Source organism: Clarias gariepinus, chromosome 7 (assembly GCF_024256425.1).
Source record: "Clarias gariepinus isolate MV-2021 ecotype Netherlands chromosome 7, CGAR_prim_01v2, whole genome shotgun sequence".
Lineage (NCBI taxonomy): Eukaryota > Metazoa > Chordata > Actinopteri > Siluriformes > Clariidae > Clarias > Clarias gariepinus.
In genome coordinates, this window is record NC_071106.1 from 17,263,114 (window position 1) to 17,276,338 (window position 13,225).

At 50.8% G+C, this 13,225-nt stretch overlaps 1 protein-coding gene across 1 annotated transcript; it reads left to right on the top strand.

Annotated features, from left to right (window-relative positions):
- Positions 1-523: 523 nt before the first annotated feature.
- Positions 524-12,788, top strand: LOC128527640 (uncharacterized). Its single transcript, XM_053500104.1, has 5 exons — positions 524-4,232; positions 6,143-6,367; positions 7,382-9,570; positions 10,420-11,284; positions 12,724-12,788. Exons 1-5 carry the CDS (start codon positions 524-526, stop codon positions 12,786-12,788), a joined length of 7,053 nt encoding a protein of 2,350 aa, XP_053356079.1.
- Positions 12,789-13,225: the final 437 nt, after the last annotated feature.

Consider the following 13,225-nt stretch of genomic DNA (forward strand, 5'->3'; position numbering starts at 1 on the left):
TAAAGGTTTAGCAGCAGCAGTTGAACCAGTTGAGTCAAAGTGTTGCTCGGTTTCAGGAGGTGCGTCCGCAAAGTCGTTCTTCACGGTATGGGCCGGTGGTTTGTTGGCGGTGCCATCGACTGGGCCATGTTGCCAGGGAGTGTAATGTTCCACCACAGGGCCCATTATCCTCTGCGCCCACGGGGTCATCACTGGCGGAGGGGCAGCGTAGCTCAAGCCAGCCTTCGGGAAACTAGTACCCACCGAGCTTTTGAGCCGTAGCTCGGGCGGGGAAATTGGGGGCTCGGATGAGGTAATTGGTGGTTGTTCATTGTCCCGTTTAATGTCAGGCTGTCCCCAGTTGACGGTCACTATTGGGGGCATTTCGGTCGCTTGTTTAATTGATACCGGTTCTATGGTGTCCACCATCACGGAGAGCTGCTTTTTGGAGAATTTTAAACCTTGGGGTCCGGAGCGCTTAAAATCGTGCCAATGGCTCCAGTTACGTGCGGCTAATGGGCTTGCCATTCCCTATATTGGCTATATGGAGTTGGATGTGGAGTTGTGTGGCAAAATAGTGTCAGGTTGCGGAATACTGGTGGTTAGGGACCCGCCCGGAAACATGTGTGTCCAGGTTCCGGGGGTGCTGGGGATGAATGTGTTGAGCCGGTGTTACCGGGATCTTTTTAGCCAACACGGCTCAGCCTTGTTTGACTCTCCACCTGTGGTAGCGGTTCCGGGTTTTGTGATGCAAGCTTTGCAGCATTGTCATGGGGTTGACCCTGAGTCCATGGTTGGACAGGTTGGTAATGCACGAGTGCGTGGGCGCCATCCGTGCCGTGTTCCAGGTGGCACTATGAAGATTGTTACCGCTACGTGTTCAGAACAGGATTCTGGGGGCACCATGTTGTTTGAGCCCTTGGAGTCAGGACTACCGGCCGGCTTGTTGGCTTCGCCTTCCCTGGTGCTGGTGGTGCGAGGTACCGCCTATATCCCAGTTGTAAATGTGGGGGTATTGGACGTAGCATTGTACCCAAGGACCCTATTAGGTAGTCTGCAGGGGGTGTACGTTGCAAGTCTACCACCGGGGGTGACTGAGGTTAAGGACGTGGTCGCTAGTGTGTGCTCCCAGGGCGGTGCAGTGGAACCATCGCTGCAGGAACAGATTGAATCAGTTGATTTATCTGCCTTGGCATCAGGAGAGCAAGGTGAGGTTAGGGCCCTGTTGCGGAGTTATCAGTCCGTGTTTTCGGCGCATGATAATGATTTAGGGTGTACGAGTCTGATCTCGCATGATATTCCCCTGATAGATGACGTCCCAGTTCGGCAGCGGTATAGGCGTTTGCCCCCCTCCGAGTATGATGTGGTGAAGACCCACATTAACCAGCTGCTTGAGGGTCAGATAATTAGGGAGAGTTGTAGTCCTTATGCGTCTCCGATTGTGTTGGTGCGCAAGAAAGATGGTAGTCTACGCATGTGTGTGGACTACCGGCAGTTGAACCTAAAGACCAGAAAGGATGCCTTTCCATTACCTCGTATAGAGGAAACGCTGGACGCCTTGACCGGGGCCCGCTGGTTTTCCACGTTGGACTTGGCCAGCGGGTATAATCAAGTCCCGGTGACCGAGGGGGATCGGTCCAAAACTGCTTTTTGTACACCGTTCGGGTTATTCGAGTGGAATAGAATGCCGTTTGGGCTTTGTAATGCTCCCAGTACTTTCCAACGGTTGATGGAAAGATTGTTTGGTGATCAGCGACATCAATCATTGCTTCTGTATCTGGATGATATTGTGGTCTTTTCCTCTTCGGTGGCTCAGCATGTGGAACGGTTGGAATTGGTTTTGGGTCGGTTAAAGGGCGAAGGTCTCAAGGCGAAGTTGGGGAAGTGTGCGTTCTTCAAACAGCAGGTACGGTATTTGGGCCATGTGGTGTCTTCTTGTGGTGTGGCTACTGATCCAAGTAAAGTGGAAGTGGTGGCAAATTGGAGCTGCCCCAGTACCGTAACGGAGCTTCGTTCCTTTTTAGGTTTCGCCAGTTATTATCGTCGCTTCGTGGAGGGGTTTGCACAGTTGGCATCCCCTCTGCATAAGCTGGTTGCCGAGTTTGTGGGGGGTAGGCATAAGAAACCGGTAGGTCTAAGCTTCGTCGGTGCCTGGACGGACCAATGCCAGATGAGTTTTGATGCTCTGAAGGAGAAGCTCACCACTTCCCCTATTCTTGCATATGCAGACTTTTCTTTGCCCTTCATCCTTGAGGTGGATGCTAGTCACCGGGGTTTGGGGGCCGTCCTGTCTCAGGAACAGGAAGGGAAGGTCCGGCCTGTTGCTTATGCCAGCCGTAGCCTGCGACCCACTGAGCGTAATCCGGCTAACTATAGCTCAATGAGGCTGGAGTTTTTGGCGCTCAAGTGGGCCATGACCGAGAAATTTCGGGAATATCTGCTAGGGCATAAATGTGTTGTCTTTACTGATAACAACCCTTTGAGTCATTTGTCTTCTGCCAAGCTGGGGGCCACTGAGCAGCGTTGGGCCGCCCAGCTTGCAGCATTTGACTTTGAGATTCGGTATAGGTCAGGTAAGAGCAATGGTAATGCTGATGCCCTTTCGAGACAGCCTCCGGCCAATAGTCAGGGCTTAGAGCCGCTGTTACCAACTACCACGGTGCCGGTATCGGTACGACAGGCAGCCCAAGTAAAGCCGGTATACCCGGCTACCCAGGCTGCACATCAGGTTTTCCCTAGTCTGTCTGCAGGAGAGTTGAGGGCATTACAAGAGTCCGATCCGGATATTGGTCCCATTTTGGGGTTTTGGCAGTGTCAACACCTCCCCAGTTTTGAAGAACGCAAATTATTGTCTAAAGGTAGTTTGGCCGTGTTGCGTCAATGGGACCGTTTGGTAGAACAGGAGGGGGTGTTGTACCGTCGAATCTTCCGTCCAGATGGAAGAGAGGAAGTTTTGCAAGTTCTTTTGCCGGTTGGGTTGAGGGAAGGTATCTTGAGATGGTTGCATCAGGAGCATGGCCATCAGGGCATTGAACGTACAACAGAGCTGGTTCGTCAGCGGTGCTATTGGCCTGGTATGTCCAGAGAGGTCGCTCGTTGGTGTAAAGAGTGTGATCGGTGTCAGTTGGCCAAGGGTGGACAGCCAGTGGCGTCTAGTTTTATGGGTCACCTGCTCGCTGCTACGCCCAACGAGATCTTGGCAGTTGATTTTACTGTGTTGGAACCATCCAGTTCGGGTGTTGAGAATGTGCTGGTGATGACCGATGTCTTCACAAAGTACACCCTGGCAGTTCCCACACGAGATCAGCGGGCAGAAACGGTGGCACAAGTGCTCGTGGCAGAGTGGTTCTGTAAGTTTGGGGTCCCTGGCCGGATACATGCCGATCAGGGCCGCAACTTCGAGTCTTCACTGATACGGCAGCTGTGTATGCTATATAATGTGGAGAAGTCTCGAACCACACCTTATCACCCTGCGGGGAATGGACAATGTGAGAGGTTTAATCGAACTTTGCACGATTTGTTGCGGACTCTGCCTCCCTCTAGTAAGCGTGATTGGGCTTCATGTTTGCCGCAAGTAGTGTTTTGTTACAATACCACCCCTCATCAATCAACCGGTGAGTCCCCGTATTATTTAATGTTTGGGCAGGAACCTCGTCTACTAGTTGACTTCCTGTTAGGGAGGGTAGAAGGAACTGGGGGTGGACATGTACACCAGTGGGTCGTCGAGCATCAAACTCGGTTGCAGGTGGCTTTTGAAGGGGCCCGGGAACATCTGCGGGCCGCCGCGGAACGACGTAAGGCCCAATATGACTCTCATGTACGTTACACCCCATTGTCCGAGGGTCAGCTTGTCTACCTTCGTAATGTTGGGGTGAGGGGTCGCTCAAAAATTCAGGACCTGTGGAGCCCAGTGGTGTATCAGGTGGTACGGGCCCCTAAACAAGGTGGTTCAGTTTATTCGATTGCCCCTGTGGATGACTTGAGCAAAGTAAGGCAAGTACATTGTTCACTGCTGAAGGTTCGAACCCAGAAGGACTCTCCTGCTTTAGTGTCCCTTCCTAGCCCAGTCGCAGAATTTGCGTCGCCGGTGGGGGAGCAGGCTTCGGAGGGGTCCGAGCAGGGGGACTTGTGGGTATTGGTCTCCGCGACACCTCCGGTTGTTAGTGTGGGAAATATGGCGGACCCCGAGCCTGTGGAGCCCGTAGCTAATAGTGCGACCGATGCCTCGGCGTGTGTTGGTCAGCCCCTCGAAGGTGAGTTAATACCAGGGTCAGTAGGGGTATCCAATTTAGTACCACGACGGTCTAGGCGAGCTAACGCAGGGAGACACTCTAACTTGCATCATCTCCCACGATCTGCAGGCATGTTGGGACCTGATGGAGTATTGCCTGCGGGGACATCTTCGACCATTTCGGCATGGTTCCGACCTTGGAGTTGAGGGATTGTTTTGTCCATCGTCGGGGCGACGATGCAGCCGTGGGGGGTAGGTTGTGGTAGAATGAGTAAAGCTCTTCCCACCTGTTTCTGGTTGGTCGGGTTTTGGTTGATTGTCCTATCATGGGTTAGTCACTACTACTTAAGCTGGTTGGTAAGGTGGCTCGGGGTTATGGGTTCCAGCCCCCTAGCTTCCGTGGCATGTCGTCATATCCAACACGGAACCTGGAAGTCCTGAGGTGATTGCGCTGCAGGTAAGGATGTCAGTTGCGGTGTGTGTGTGTGCTTAAAGTGAGTTTGGCTTATTATAGGGTGTTTGTCTGGTATCTGCACAGTCTAGCCAGCCTGCGTTGAGTCAACGGACGCGGGTGTTCATCTGGTGTTGTGAACGTGACGGTTCCTCCCAATAAACTGGCCGTCTCCCTGTAAAACTGACGGAGCTCTCAGCTTCCCGGATCATGTCTTAAATGCCCTCCTGGTGAGATTCGGTGTCACATTGCCGGTAGGTAATTTAACAATATGTTGCTCGTGTTTATGCAGTATGTTTGCTGGTAAGTGTTTTAATTGTTATTTTATGTACTAGACGGGGGTGGCGCGAGGTGTGCTAGCTTCCTGTAGTGGTGCGACGTGAAGAGCATTCCTGGTGGGCGCTGCTGTTTTGTCGCTGGGTTTGTTTTGCTGCAGCCGTATTATATGGTTTACATTGTACTAGCCGTGTTGCTAACCCTGCTTGCCGTGTTGCTGCGGGAAGACGGCGATTGCGATTATTTTTTATTATTTATTTTTTTTTTTTTCTTTTGTTGTTTTGTGAATGAATGTGAGTGTGTCGTTGGTTGTAAATCACTGTGCGTGTGTGCGCGCGCTTTCTTTTTTTTTTTTTCCTTGTTTGTGAATGAATGTAAGTGTGTATTGGGTGGATGTGTGTGTAGAGAAGGAAACGCATGTCGAATAAGACCGTGGGGAAACCTTATTGGCCTTTCGCCAGGGAGATTTTCTTGCGGGTCTTCGTATGTGAATTTATTTTACTTATTTTTTTGTTTTATTTAGATAAATGTATTGTAATTTTGGGCCAGCTGTAAGGGTGGACAACCTTTGTCCATTGTGTGTGACTGTATCTGCCTAGTACTTTCGTCAGATTCTTTTTTGTACAGGAGCCGGGTGCTTATGGCAGCGGTGGGATTCTAGTTTTTCCTACTTTGAGTGGTTGGAATACGAGCACGTGTGTGTGGGTGTGGTGAGTCACTTGTGTGATTGCAAGTTGCTGTGCTGTGTAGGCCGATTGCGCCCTTAGGCCCCGCCGCCCGGCCTCGGTTCCTGAACTGAGGCTCTGGATATTCAAGTTGTCCATGAGTGCATTGTATGTGAACTACTGGTCCCAGTCATTTTATGTTATTGATTTCTTTTTGTTTATTTGTTATAATTAAGTTGTTTAAAATAGTACGTGTAATAAATGGTAATACTTTTGGATATCCTTGTCTCCTGCTTTCTCCCGTGAACTGACCTGTGTGCCTTTAGACGAAACTTACTTAATTAGGGTCCCTGGCCTTTATCCAGGGTGGCGTAATCGGAATTTCAATTCTAATAAACCTTTTCTTGCCTCTGCGCTTCGCCACATTCTGGCGTAATCGGCAGGATCCCGGTAACTAGGCGGAGACGGGGTTATCCAGATTTCATTGTTTATTTTGTTTTTTTTTGTAATTTATTTTTGGGTTGTTTCTTTTTTTTTTAGAGTTGCGGCAAAACAGCAGCGTCAGTCCGGACTGCGGTGAAACCATCCTCTATCTCTTCGGGTATCCGGCCGGGGGCTATTGGGTGGTAAGTGGTAATTTAGACATGGAGGAAGAACTTCGCGAACTAAGGGAACTTGTGGCCCAGTTGAAGGCCGACAATGAGAGGCTGCGTCAAGAGCGCCTCCTTGTGCTGCCTGGTCGCGGCTGTTATACCTCCTCCAGTTGTGGGTGCTAGCCAGACGGAGAGGTTGGTATTCGTACCTAGGGACCGTAAATGTCCTAAGTTTAATGGCAAGTTGGGGCTTAGCATCGATGAATGGATTGAGGAGGTGCAGGCATGTATTAGAGTTCGCCATTTGTCGGTTGAGGACCAGGCGTTATTCTTGTTTGACCATCTAGAGGGGGAGGCACGGGAGGAGATCAGGTATCGCCCAGATGGTGAACGGGGGGATCCAACTAAGATTTTTCTTGCACTGCGTGAAGTTTTTGGTTGTTCGCAGTCTCATGTAGCATTACAGGAAGCCTTTTTCTCCCGTAGACAATTGGAGGGGGAGGGTTTATTAGAGTTCTCCCTTGCCTTGATGGGTCTCATGGAGAAAGTTAAACAGCAGTTTCCTGGGACTGCCCCAAATGCCCCGGTCTTGTTGCGCGATCAGTTCGTGGAATATGTGATGGATAGTGCACTGCGGCGGGAGCTTAAGCAATTAGTTCGCCGCCAGCCACACGCCACCTTGTTAGATGTGCGTAGCGAGGCAATTAGGTGGGAACAGGAGGGCATGCCGGGGGGTGCGAGAGCTCGTAGTCAGTCAGTTCCAGCAGCGTATGGGATTCAGTATGGGGTCCAGGGGGAACAGCATTCACATGCGAGTGAATCTTCGTCTTCTGAGCTGAGAGAATTACGGGAGATGTTAAAGGTTTAGCAGCAGCAGTTGAACCAGTTGAGTCAAAGTGTTGCTCGGTTTCAGGAGGTGCGTCCGCAAAGTCGTTCTTCACGGTATGGGCCGGTGGTTTGTTGGCGGTGCCATCGACTGGGCCATGTTGCCAGGGAGTGTAATGTTCCACCACAGGGCCCATTATCCTCTGCGCCCACGGGGTCATCACTGGCGGAGGGGCAGCGTAGCTCAAGCCAGCCTTCGGGAAACTAGTACCCACCGAGCTTTTGAGCCGTAGCTCGGGCGGGGAAATTGGGGGCTCGGATGAGGTAATTGGTGGTTGTTCATTGTCCCGTTTAATGTCAGGCTGTCCCCAGTTGACGGTCACTATTGGGGGCATTTCGGTCGCTTGTTTAATTGATACCGGTTCTATGGTGTCCACCATCACGGAGAGCTGCTTTTTGGAGAATTTTAAACCTTGGGGTCCGGAGCGCTTAAAATCGTGCCAATGGCTCCAGTTACGTGCGGCTAATGGGCTTGCCATTCCCTATATTGGCTATATGGAGTTGGATGTGGAGTTGTGTGGCAAAATAGTGTCAGGTTGCGGAATACTGGTGGTTAGGGACCCGCCCGGAAACATGTGTGTCCAGGTTCCGGGGGTGCTGGGGATGAATGTGTTGAGCCGGTGTTACCGGGATCTTTTTAGCCAACACGGCTCAGCCTTGTTTGACTCTCCACCTGTGGTAGCGGTTCCGGGTTTTGTGATGCAAGCTTTGCAGCATTGTCATGGGGTTGACCCTGAGTCCATGGTTGGACAGGTTGGTAATGCACGAGTGCGTGGGCGCCATCCGTGCCGTGTTCCAGGTGGCACTATGAAGATTGTTACCGCTACGTGTTCAGAACAGGATTCTGGGGGCACCATGTTGTTTGAGCCCTTGGAGTCAGGACTACCGGCCGGCTTGTTGGCTTCGCCTTCCCTGGTGCTGGTGGTGCGAGGTACCGCCTATATCCCAGTTGTAAATGTGGGGGTATTGGACGTAGCATTGTACCCAAGGACCCTATTAGGTAGTCTGCAGGGGGTGTACGTTGCAAGTCTACCACCGGGGGTGACTGAGGTTAAGGACGTGGTCGCTAGTGTGTGCTCCCAGGGCGGTGCAGTGGAACCATCGCTGCAGGAACAGATTGAATCAGTTGATTTATCTGCCTTGGCATCAGGAGAGCAAGGTGAGGTTAGGGCCCTGTTGCGGAGTTATCAGTCCGTGTTTTCGGCGCATGATAATGATTTAGGGTGTACGAGTCTGATCTCGCATGATATTCCCCTGATAGATGACGTCCCAGTTCGGCAGCGGTATAGGCGTTTGCCCCCCTCCGAGTATGATGTGGTGAAGACCCACATTAACCAGCTGCTTGAGGGTCAGATAATTAGGGAGAGTTGTAGTCCTTATGCGTCTCCGATTGTGTTGGTGCGCAAGAAAGATGGTAGTCTACGCATGTGTGTGGACTACCGGCAGTTGAACCTAAAGACCAGAAAGGATGCCTTTCCATTACCTCGTATAGAGGAAACGCTGGACGCCTTGACCGGGGCCCGCTGGTTTTCCACGTTGGACTTGGCCAGCGGGTATAATCAAGTCCCGGTGACCGAGGGGGATCGGTCCAAAACTGCTTTTTGTACACCGTTCGGGTTATTCGAGTGGAATAGAATGCCGTTTGGGCTTTGTAATGCTCCCAGTACTTTCCAACGGTTGATGGAAAGATTGTTTGGTGATCAGCGACATCAATCATTGCTTCTGTATCTGGATGATATTGTGGTCTTTTCCTCTTCGGTGGCTCAGCATGTGGAACGGTTGGAATTGGTTTTGGGTCGGTTAAAGGGCGAAGGTCTCAAGGCGAAGTTGGGGAAGTGTGCGTTCTTCAAACAGCAGGTACGGTATTTGGGCCATGTGGTGTCTTCTTGTGGTGTGGCTACTGATCCAAGTAAAGTGGAAGTGGTGGCAAATTGGAGCTGCCCCAGTACCGTAACGGAGCTTCGTTCCTTTTTAGGTTTCGCCAGTTATTATCGTCGCTTCGTGGAGGGGTTTGCACAGTTGGCATCCCCTCTGCATAAGCTGGTTGCCGAGTTTGTGGGGGGTAGGCATAAGAAACCGGTAGGTCTAAGCTTCGTCGGTGCCTGGACGGACCAATGCCAGATGAGTTTTGATGCTCTGAAGGAGAAGCTCACCACTTCCCCTATTCTTGCATATGCAGACTTTTCTTTGCCCTTCATCCTTGAGGTGGATGCTAGTCACCGGGGTTTGGGGGCCGTCCTGTCTCAGGAACAGGAAGGGAAGGTCCGGCCTGTTGCTTATGCCAGCCGTAGCCTGCGACCCACTGAGCGTAATCCGGCTAACTATAGCTCAATGAGGCTGGAGTTTTTGGCGCTCAAGTGGGCCATGACCGAGAAATTTCGGGAATATCTGCTAGGGCATAAATGTGTTGTCTTTACTGATAACAACCCTTTGAGTCATTTGTCTTCTGCCAAGCTGGGGGCCACTGAGCAGCGTTGGGCCGCCCAGCTTGCAGCATTTGACTTTGAGATTCGGTATAGGTCAGGTAAGAGCAATGGTAATGCTGATGCCCTTTCGAGACAGCCTCCGGCCAATAGTCAGGGCTTAGAGCCGCTGTTACCAACTACCACGGTGCCGGTATCGGTACGACAGGCAGCCCAAGTAAAGCCGGTATACCCGGCTACCCAGGCTGCACATCAGGTTTTCCCTAGTCTGTCTGCAGGAGAGTTGAGGGCATTACAAGAGTCCGATCCGGATATTGGTCCCATTTTGGGGTTTTGGCAGTGTCAACACCTCCCCAGTTTTGAAGAACGCAAATTATTGTCTAAAGGTAGTTTGGCCGTGTTGCGTCAATGGGACCGTTTGGTAGAACAGGAGGGGGTGTTGTACCGTCGAATCTTCCGTCCAGATGGAAGAGAGGAAGTTTTGCAAGTTCTTTTGCCGGTTGGGTTGAGGGAAGGTATCTTGAGATGGTTGCATCAGGAGCATGGCCATCAGGGCATTGAACGTACAACAGAGCTGGTTCGTCAGCGGTGCTATTGGCCTGGTATGTCCAGAGAGGTCGCTCGTTGGTGTAAAGAGTGTGATCGGTGTCAGTTGGCCAAGGGTGGACAGCCAGTGGCGTCTAGTTTTATGGGTCACCTGCTCGCTGCTACGCCCAACGAGATCTTGGCAGTTGATTTTACTGTGTTGGAACCATCCAGTTCGGGTGTTGAGAATGTGCTGGTGATGACCGATGTCTTCACAAAGTACACCCTGGCAGTTCCCACACGAGATCAGCGGGCAGAAACGGTGGCACAAGTGCTCGTGGCAGAGTGGTTCTGTAAGTTTGGGGTCCCTGGCCGGATACATGCCGATCAGGGCCGCAACTTCGAGTCTTCACTGATACGGCAGCTGTGTATGCTATATAATGTGGAGAAGTCTCGAACCACACCTTATCACCCTGCGGGGAATGGACAATGTGAGAGGTTTAATCGAACTTTGCACGATTTGTTGCGGACTCTGCCTCCCTCTAGTAAGCGTGATTGGGCTTCATGTTTGCCGCAAGTAGTGTTTTGTTACAATACCACCCCTCATCAATCAACCGGTGAGTCCCCGTATTATTTAATGTTTGGGCAGGAACCTCGTCTACTAGTTGACTTCCTGTTAGGGAGGGTAGAAGGAACTGGGGGTGGACATGTACACCAGTGGGTCGTCGAGCATCAAACTCGGTTGCAGGTGGCTTTTGAAGGGGCCCGGGAACATCTGCGGGCCGCCGCGGAACGACGTAAGGCCCAATATGACTCTCATGTACGTTACACCCCATTGTCCGAGGGTCAGCTTGTCTACCTTCGTAATGTTGGGGTGAGGGGTCGCTCAAAAATTCAGGACCTGTGGAGCCCAGTGGTGTATCAGGTGGTACGGGCCCCTAAACAAGGTGGTTCAGTTTATTCGATTGCCCCTGTGGATGACTTGAGCAAAGTAAGGCAAGTACATTGTTCACTGCTGAAGGTTCGAACCCAGAAGGACTCTCCTGCTTTAGTGTCCCTTCCTAGCCCAGTCGCAGAATTTGCGTCGCCGGTGGGGGAGCAGGCTTCGGAGGGGTCCGAGCAGGGGGACTTGTGGGTATTGGTCTCCGCGACACCTCCGGTTGTTAGTGTGGGAAATATGGCGGACCCCGAGCCTGTGGAGCCCGTAGCTAATAGTGCGACCGATGCCTCGGCGTGTGTTGGTCAGCCCCTCGAAGGTGAGTTAATACCAGGGTCAGTAGGGGTATCCAATTTAGTACCACGACGGTCTAGGCGAGCTAACGCAGGGAGACACTCTAACTTGCATCATCTCCCACGATCTGCAGGCATGTTGGGACCTGATGGAGTATTGCCTGCGGGGACATCTTCGACCATTTCGGCATGGTTCCGACCTTGGAGTTGAGGGATTGTTTTGTCCATCGTCGGGGCGACGATGCAGCCGTGGGGGGTAGGTTGTGGTAGAATGAGTAAAGCTCTTCCCACCTGTTTCTGGTTGGTCGGGTTTTGGTTGATTGTCCTATCATGGATTAGTCACTACTACTTAAGCTGGTTGGTAAGGTGGCTCGGGGTTATGGGTTCCAGCCCCCTAGCTTCCGTGGCATGTCGTCATATCCAACACGGAACCTGGAAGTCCTGAGGTGATTGCGCTGCAGGTAAGGATGTCAGTTGCGGTGTGTGTGTGTGCTTAAAGTGAGTTTGGCTTATTATAGGGTGTTTGTCTGGTATCTGCACAGTCTAGCCAGCCTGCGTTGAGTCAACGGACGCGGGTGTTCATCTGGTGTTGTGAACGTGACGGTTCCTCCCAATAAACTGGCCGTCTCCCTGTAAAACTGACGGAGCTCTCAGCTTCCCGGATCATGTCTTAAATGCCCTCCTGGTGAGATTCGGTGTCACATTGCCGGTAGGTAATTTAACAATATGTTGCTCGTGTTTATGCAGTATGTTTGCTGGTAAGTGTTTTAATTGTTATTTTATGTACTAGACGGGGGTGGCGCGAGGTGTGCTAGCTTCCTGTAGTGGTGCGACGTGAAGAGCATTCCTGGTGGGCGCTGCTGTTTTGTCGCTGGGTTTGTTTTGCTGCAGCCGTATTATATGGTTTACATTGTACTAGCCGTGTTGCTAACCCTGCTTGCCGTGTTGCTGCGGGAAGACGGCGATTGCGATTATTTTTTATTATTTATTTATTTTTTTTTCTTTTGTTGTTTTGTGAATGAATGTGAGTGTGTCGTTGGTTGTAAATCACTGTGCGTGTGTGCGCGCGCTTTCTTTTTTTTTTTTTCCTTGTTTGTGAATGAATGTAAGTGTGTATTGGGTGGATGTGTGTGTAGAGAAGGAAACGCATGTCGAATAAGACCGTGGGGAAACCTTATTGGCCTTTCGCCAGGGAGATTTTCTTGCGGGTCTTCGTATGTGAATTTATTTTACTTATTTTTTTGTTTTATTTAGATAAATGTATTGTAATTTTGGGCCAGCTGTAAGGGTGGACAACCTTTGTCCATTGTGTGTGACTGTATCTGCCTAGTACTTTCGTCAGATTCTTTTTTGTACAGGAGCCGGGTGCTTATGGCAGCGGTGGGATTCTAGTTTTTCCTACTTTGAGTGGTTGGAATACGAGCACGTGTGTGTGGGTGTGGTGAGTCACTTGTGTGATTGCAAGTTGCTGTGCTGTGTAGGCCGATTGCGCCCTTAGGCCCCGCCGCCCGGCCTCGGTTCCTGAACTGAGGCTCTGGATATTCAAGTTGTCCATGAGTGCATTGTATGTGAACTACTGGTCCCAGTCATTTTATGTTATTGATTTCTTTTTGTTTATTTGTTATAATTAAGTTGTTTAAAATAGTACGTGTAATAAATGGTAATACTTTTGGATATCCTTGTCTCCTGCTTTCTCCCGTGAACTGACCTGTGTGCCTTTAGACGAAACTTACTTAATTAGGGTCCCTGGCCTTTATCCAGGGTGGCGTAATCGGAATTTTAATTCTAATAAACCTTTTCTTGCCTCTGCGCTTCGCCACACAGAGTACAGGATGCGTCACACAGCCGCAATATATTATAACATGACGTATAAATATTGCTAGTTAGAAATACCAAAAATGAAATAAATCTGCTGCATTGAGCGGTGTACATGAGTGCAGAGCACCTGGGGATTTCCTGGAGCTTAA